The 8,208-nt window shown below is 50.3% G+C and overlaps 1 protein-coding gene across 1 annotated transcript; it reads right to left on the bottom strand.

Moving 5' to 3' along the window:
- Positions 1-2,240: 2,240 nt before the first annotated feature.
- On the bottom strand, positions 2,241-3,122 carry LOC123083331 (uncharacterized). Its single transcript, XM_044505397.1, has one exon. The coding sequence runs from the start codon at positions 3,080-3,082 to the stop codon at positions 2,405-2,407; it is 678 nt and encodes a 225-aa protein (XP_044361332.1). The 5' UTR covers positions 3,083-3,122; the 3' UTR covers positions 2,241-2,404.
- Positions 3,123-8,208: the final 5,086 nt, after the last annotated feature.

Below are 8,208 nucleotides of genomic sequence, written 5' to 3'. Positions count from 1 at the left end.
ACATCAATCAAAATCAAAGATAGGTACCTGCAAAACAAATTAGGTAGTGCATAAAGAATAGTCAATCAGGTGAAAACGAAGCTAAAATCCAAGAAACAAATACCCAGCAAGGAGCCAAAATAGCCCAAGAAACAAAATCTGAAGATGCATTAGAGGCAAGAAGAAGAATCCAAAAGAATAATAGGACCTGTGAGCACGGGTAATCTATCATCATTAAATATTCGAGAAGAACTCCAAATTTTAACCAGAGGCACTTTATCATCCTAAATAACTTGCCGCATCCATGGAAAATAGATAGCAAATTTATCCAAAGTACTCCCTCTGTAAACTAATATAAGAGTGTTTAGATCACTACTTTAGTATTCTAAACGCTCTTATATTAGTTTACGGAGGGAGTAGAAAAGAAACCTCACTTTAAGTATGGCATTAAAACAAACATGTGACGGGAAAATCATACGTAGTGCTATCTCCAGCCTGCTTAATTCATCTTAGTAAACTGAGATGCCATCCTATAATAAAGAAAAAACAAAACCACTAACTAATAACATGTCTAACAATCAAGAAATAGGGAACAGGGAAAGGGGAATTACTGAAACATGGGGATGAGCGATCACAGAAAATAACCCAATGGGTAATAAATCAAAATAAACATCAAGAATATGGGAGGAAGTGGCAGCTCTACCAGGGCATGACACGGAGGAGGAGGCAGTGCCATCAACGGATGTTCATCATGACGCGCAGTTCCCCAGCAGCGCTACAATGCCACGAACAACTTTCTCCCGGTGGCGTGACCAGATCGTGGAACAAGTGGAGGTGACGAGGGCGGCGGAGGCGGTTCTGGCGACCCTCGTCTGCGGGTACGTGGAGGGGTCATGGAGGAAGAGGAGGCGACGCACGGAGGACTGGCATGCGGCGGCGGCGCCGATGGCGAGGGAGCGGGTGTGTGGAGGCGTCAGATTGGAAATAGGATGAGGCGGAATCCAAGACGTCATCTCCTTTACCTACCGGTGGTCGTTGATGAGAGGAACGGAAGGGAAGAGGCAAGGGCAGCAGGTGACCAGATTCATGGAGGAAGGAGATGGGGAGGACGAGCGGAGGAAGGCAGGTTGGCTTCGTGGGGAAGGCAAGGAAACGATTTTTACCCAGGGGAGGCGTAGCTCTCGCGGAAGAAGAAAAAAATAGAAAACGTGTTTTTTTTCCGTTTCCTAGTCACGACCATGACTCTCACGAAAGCAAAACCGTGCCTCTCGCGGAAGCAAAACCATGACTCTTGCGAAACAATGAAGAAAGAAAATGTGTTTTTTCACGATTTTTCTTTTATTTTTTTGTTTCAAAAGTTAAGGAAGACCGGTGGAAAACCGAAACGTCAAAAAAACCCGTTTAAAAGGCCGAAAACGCATGCAAAAAGAAATCAGAAGGAAGCGTCCAGAGTGCGACGCGTGGCCTGCGGCTGATCGTTGTGAGCCTCCCGATCGTTAACTAGTTGCTCTCCGAATAAGGCAGCTAATAGGATATGCCGACAAATCCTATTGTCCGCTCGCTGCAGGGAATAGGCAAGCAAATCGTGTAGTACTGGGCCAGGCCCATTTACATTTTCCTTACGTTTCTTTATTTCTTTTCTCTTTTATTGATGTTATTTGTATGTAGCAATTTCTCTTCACCTTGTAAAAAACCTTTTGTACCATTTCATCTTTTTTCTTGTCTTTTATTGTTTTCTGGTAAGTTTTTGTTCTAATTTACTTTTTTATTTTTAAGGAAAATATATGACCGTGTTTTCAAAGTATATGAATATCTATCATAGATCACAACAGCCACCTAAAATGATAGTTCCTGTCGGGCGGCGTCGTCGTCCTGGTCCCGAACTTCACGACCGTCTTTCCTGACGCCATCGCCCTCACCACCGCCGCCGCGTACCTCAACTCCGACGCTGCGGCCCTCGTCCCCGAGCCCTAATGGTGAACCCTACTTCCTCCTCTTTGTTATGCTTGCAAAAATATTTGCTGTCAAAATACTTCACAACCTAGGAAATTAAAATTGTTATGCCATTTGATGTTATGTTTGTACTGAAATCAGAAAGAAAATTCGCATTGCCCAGCTGATGAATTTGCAGCAAGCAAGATAAATGGGTCAGTGAGTGCAGTTATGATCATGTAGCCTGTTGAAGCAGTTAAGAGATGTCAGGGAGAAAAGGAAGGTGGACGGCGTTGGTCGTTTTCAAATTAAGTTTGCACGCTGTGAAATTTATCATTCACCCCTTTGAAAGACAACAAAAGTTATATCAATCATTCACACCAACATGAATTAAATATCTACAGTCAATTAGGCGAATCAAGAAAACAAACGGGAAGTATTAACAATCATTGGACACACACGCGCGCATCCGTCGACCTTTCACGTCGCCTAGCTAGATGCTGGCCGGCTGATTCTGATCGGTGCACCGCACGTCGACTGCAGCCGTACTGTCGTCGTCCTTGTCCTCACCGCCGCCGATGGCGATGGGCGAGCAGTAGTAGACGACAGTCTCCTTGGGCTTGTACTTGCTGGAGTAAATCTCGACGGTGCGGGTGCCGGTGAGCAAAATCATGGCGTCGTCGAGGCTGGTGCCGTTGGCCAACAGCTTGAAATAGTACCCTTGCTCAGGAACAATCATGAACGTACTAATCGCAACGGTGATGTCCACACTCGACTGCGGCCCCAAGGCCACGCGGGGCAAATTGAGGGTGAGGAAAGAGTCCGACGACATGTTGCTCTTGAGCTTGGCGACGATGCCGGTGTAGTAGATGGTGACGCGGCCGCTGGGGTTGATGGCCCGGACGGTCAGCGAGAAGGTGAGGTTGTCGCCGTTGACCACGGCTCTGAAAGGCCGGGACGACGGCTTGTCGCCTCCCACGACGGAGACGGAGCCTCCCACGACCCCGAGATAGAGCTCCGCTGGGCGGAGCACCACGGAGATGGCGTACACGATGACCGTCACGACGAGGACGGTCACCGCCGCGGCCACCACGTAGCGTGCCGCGTCGAGGCACCGGAAGATTGATTTCTCGTCGCCGCCGTCGAGGGCATCGTCTGCCACCGGCGCCATCCGTGCTTGTCTTGGATTATTAACTGCTTTCTCCGTCGCCGCTGGCTAGCTAACTAGCTTGTGCGTGTACGCATAGCATCTACGTCACGAATATATAGCAAGCCTTAGGCATCTCCAATGCTACGTTCGAACCATGCTTTCCGGACTTTGGAAGCCGTCCAACACGGTCATGTATCTCGTCCACGGTGTTGTTTAGATGTATCTTCTCCTGCAAATCGGAGACAAATATCAGGCTTTGCGCGCGTCTGGACAGCACCCACGCCCGCTTCTGGCCACACTGGCCCACCCAAACTCCCTCCATCACCCCCGCGCTTTTCCCGTCCCAGACGGTCAACACCACTCTAGAGCGTCAGTGACCACATTCATGCCCGACCAGAGCTGACGTCACTGCTCACCGGCACCGGCATTGAAGCGGCACGCCGGCCGAGAGAGCACCGCTCGCGCCGCTTCCCGGTACAGGTGTCTGTTCCCCGTTCAAATGACACGATGTCCACCCGTCTGTATGCCGTCCACAATAATTACACGCGTTGCCGAGGCGGCTACTCCAGCGCCACCCGTCCGTCGCTATGCCACCCACCATTTCTATATAAACCGCTGCCTCGGCATAGCCGCAGTCATCCACCTCTGATCCCTCTCTGCATCACTGCCACCATGGATTCGTCCCGCGCCATAGCTCTCTGGGACGGGCTAACACTGGGCCAGAATAAGGAGATGGCCACCTTTGCTGCCGACTGGCTGGCCGGCAGGCAGCCCAAGGACGACGATGTGCCAATGGAGGACATGGCAAAAGGCGAACCGGTGCCACCCTCCTCCTCCTCGGTGCCACCCTCGGCGGTGCATTGCACCATGACTATCGGTGAGGCTCGTGCCCATTACATGGATATGGTGTTGGAGGAGCAGTTCCGAGAGGCGCAGGCCAACGCCGCCTACAACCGCCAACTCCTCCAGTAGGCGGAGGAGCAGCTCGCCGCCGGCAGGGCGATCGCACCGGACGCGGACTTGGCGGACAGGCGGCGCTGCTCGACACCTACTGCTCCGCCCGCGAGATCCGCCTCACCCGCTGACGGTGAACTGGCGGCCGCCTACAAGGAGTGTGACGAGGCGGGGGAGGTGGGGTTTGGCGCGCGGCTCCGCCGAGGCCGCGCCCCGCTACCATGACCACAAAGCCAGCACGTCTGCGTGCACTGCCAGCAGCGAAAAAGAGTAGTGCATGGTGAGTCGCCGCTGCTCGGGTCCCAAGAAGGCCACCGCTCCTCCCCTCCTGTCGACGCCAAACTTGGTGGGCTGAGTATCGTCAGCCAAATAGTTCCATGGCGACGATGTGGAGGCGGACAATTTCAGTTCCCATGGCTACGAAGGTAAAGTTTACGGAGGCAGAGCTGGAGAGGGCTGAGGCAGAATTGGAGAAGACAAAGCTTTAGTTCTCGGGGCTCATGACCGGACACGGGAAATGGGCACTGGATCATAGATTAGGTGTATTAATTATATCTCCAGAGCCGAAGGAGCACCGCTTAGTTGATGTAAATGTAATGAAATCCCACATGTTTATATGAAATTCGGTTATGTTTAAACGAATTTCGTCCGATTAGTTTGACTTGTTGGCGGATGTATGCAAATAGTGTTGGACGACGGCCTTCTGTTTTCGTGTACGTAGACTGATTCTTTATCTACGAACAAATGCGAAATAAAATTTGTGAATCGCTGTTGGAGATGCCTTTACACTTACATCGGCTCTTATAGACGGACCGACACGACTCCTCTGTGGCATCGTGAGCCACCGACGTCCATGCTACACGCAAAGTACGCACATGCGATCCATGCATGTATGGGCCACCCACCTCTAGTAGGACTTTTTTTAATACGAATTAGACGCTGACGCCCATACAGTCGTACGTATAAACGCAAATACGTACATCCTATGTTTACGAGCATTTCTGATAGACTAAGCTGAAACATTATCTTAAGATTAACAAAGTCGTCATAAATGTCTTTGTAGTCGGTGGTAACATCGTCAATCACTAAGTGCACATCATGAAAAGACCTGAACTAAATTTAGGAAAATATGAGTGACAGTGTCAAGTTTAGAACTTGAACCCTAGTGGGTTGAAAATACCACAGTGAGAATATCACTGTCCTTCAAACCATACAACTACAGGTTCTAATTTGAAATAGTACTTTTCTTTTACAGGGCACGTCTAGTAATACTTTATGAAAAAGTCATGCCATGAAAATAAAAAGGACATCGTAAAAAATAAGGGGATATTTTTATAAGAAAAGGCTCGTTTGGTTTAGTTTAAATTAATAAAGTCATCAACCAGTCGGATTACACCATCCATCAAATAGAAAGCAACATACCCCTCAAAAATAGTGGAAAGCAACATAAAAGTATGAGAAATGCACAATTAGACATGCATCCTCCAGACGGCAAGCAAATATGAGAAACTAAAGTCAAAAGTCCAACTTGTTGTAAGCCCTCCACCGTGAACAAGGCCACCACGATATTAGACATGTGAGCGTGATTCGACTCTGACTCTCTGAGTGTAACGAGTAAGAGACACACACAGAGATCTGCAGAGCCAACAAAAAGAAGTGCTTTGCTTAATTAGGACCCTAGCGTGCAACGCACTTTATTCGAATTCGTGCATGCACGCAGCAGCTACAAGGCGTGCACCGGCCGGCCACCGTGCACGCAGCAGCTGCAAGATGCATTCTGATATTACGACCCCTACCACCAACACCAAGGCTACGGCCGATGAGACCAAATTTTGGACTCCCAGGAACTACATCCTGGCAGCGCTCGGCGGGACACTCGCCGTCACGGCCATCATCATCATCGTCATCATCATCATCATCATCATCATCACCACGTCGCCTAGCTAGATGCTGGCCGGCTGATTCTGAGCGCACATCGCAGAAAGACCTGAAACAAATTGTGGGTTGAGAATACCACTGTGATGATATCACTGTCTACCTAACCATCCAACTACAAGTTCTGGTTTGAAGTTGTACTTTTCTTTTTCGGAAATGTTAACGCCCACATGTGTGGGCGTTTGTACATCGCCCACACGCCTCCATCATCACTCATTTTGCCACGTATGAATAGATGACATTAGCAGAATTTTTTTTGGTTTTCGGCTTAAAAATGTTGTATCTCCTAAATAAAAAAGCAAACTAAAAATTCGTTTTCACTATTAAATCCGTCTCGACGAGATCTTCAAAACTAGACCCCATGTTGATATGTTTCGACGATTTTTTTTTTTGCCAGAAGTTGCCACGATGTTTACACTGCAGTTGCCATAGGGCTTAAACTAAAGTTGCCATGTGGCAATTTTAGTTTGTAGATCATGGCAATTTTAGTATTTTGATGATGGCAACTCCAGTACTTTGACCATAAAAATTATTTTTTGTATGAACCATGGCAATTTTACGTGCATGTATCATGGCAATTTTAGTTTATGATTCATGGCAAGTCTAGTTTCTTAATTCCCCGTTTTATAAATGTCAAAATTTACTTTTATATGTAGAAGAAAATAGCTGAAACATATCATGGCAATTTCAGTGTAAACATCATGGCAACTCATATCACTACAGGAAATAGTTAATTTCCCGTCTGTGGATTACAGACGGCAAAGACGTAAATCCAGACGGCAAAGAGTTTGCCGTCAGGAAGTAGACGGCAAAGTCAGACGGTAAAGATAAATCGGCAAAGAATACTTTGCCGTCTGCTATTTTTTCTGCATGACGGCAAAGATTTTGCCGTCAGTCTATACTGTTTGCCGTCAACTAGACAGTCCAGACGGCAAAGAAAAGTAACCTAACAGACTAACGACCCTAACGGACGGCGTCAGTGTTTTGCCGTGAGCCAGATTACTTCTTTGCCGTTAGGCAGAAACATCACAGACGGCAAACCGTTCTTTTTTATTAAAAAAAATTAGATCACAATCTTGTCACCGCACGTCCACATCATCTCGTACAAAGCTCGCCGGAGCAGAGATTCTTGCCGCTCGCACGCGCCCAACAGCCGAGCTGCTCACCATGCCGACCTCACCGGAGAAGAGATGTTGGACGCGCCCGACCTCACCGGAGAAAAGCCCCGCTGCCGGAGGGAGGCCACGCTGGATGGAGGCCACGCCGGAAGGAGGAGGTCGCGCTCGCGCTGCTTGCCGGAGTGAGGAGGCACCGGAGGGAGGAGCCCGCACCGCGCGGCCCCGCTGCTCGCCGGAGTGAGGAGGCCGCGCCGCTCACCGGCCCGCGCCGCGCCGTGCCGCCCGCGCTGCTCGTCGGTGTGAGGAGGCGATGGAGGGAGTAAGCCACGCTGCTCGCCGGAGTGAGAAATCCGCCGTGCCGCCCGCGCTGTTCACGCAGTCTGCGCCGTGCTGCTCGCCGAAGAGAGGAGGCGCTGGAGGGAGGAGACGCCAGAGGGAGGAGGTCGCGCGAGGCCTCCGGTGTGGGCGCTGGGGAACGGGCGGCGGCGCGAGGCCTCCGGCGTGGGGCGATGGGGAACGGGCGGCGGCGCGAGGCCTCCGGCGTGGGGCGCTGGGGAACGGGCGGCGCTGCGAGGCAGGAGGCCGGCGGCGGCTTCCATGGCGGGGATGGGGGACAGGGCCGGCTCGATGGAGGAGAGAGCACAGGGCCGGCTCGACGGGGATGGGGGACGGGGCCGGCTCGAGGTGAGTTACGTGAGAGAGAGAGAGAGATGCGTGAGACAGAGAACGTGGGGATAAGGGAGAGAGAATGTGGTGGGGTCAGCTGAGGTGAGAGAACGTGGGGGAGAGAGAGAGAACGTGTTGGGGGCGTGGGAGAAAGATGCAGCGTGGGGTGTGGATCGTGCCACCTCATCGATCCGGGGGATCGATCCGCGAGGTGTGTTTCTTCTTTGCCGTCTGTCGTTTTTTTTACAGACGGCAAAGTACTTTGCCGTATGCGGTTTTTATTACAGACGGCAAAGAGCTTTGCCGTATGCGGTTTTTATTACAGACGGCAAAGAGTGCTCTTTGCCGTCTGTAATAAAAACCGCATACGGCAAAGTACTTTGCCGTCTGTAAAAAAACGGCAGACGGCAAAGTTTTCTTTGCCGTTTATAATAGAAATCGCAGACGGCAAATTTATCTTTGCCGTCAGTCATT

This window comes from Triticum aestivum, chromosome 4A (genome assembly GCF_018294505.1).
Source record: "Triticum aestivum cultivar Chinese Spring chromosome 4A, IWGSC CS RefSeq v2.1, whole genome shotgun sequence".
Taxonomy (NCBI): Eukaryota; Viridiplantae; Streptophyta; class Magnoliopsida; order Poales; family Poaceae; genus Triticum; species Triticum aestivum.
This window is presented reverse-complemented; position numbering and strand designations above follow the sequence as displayed.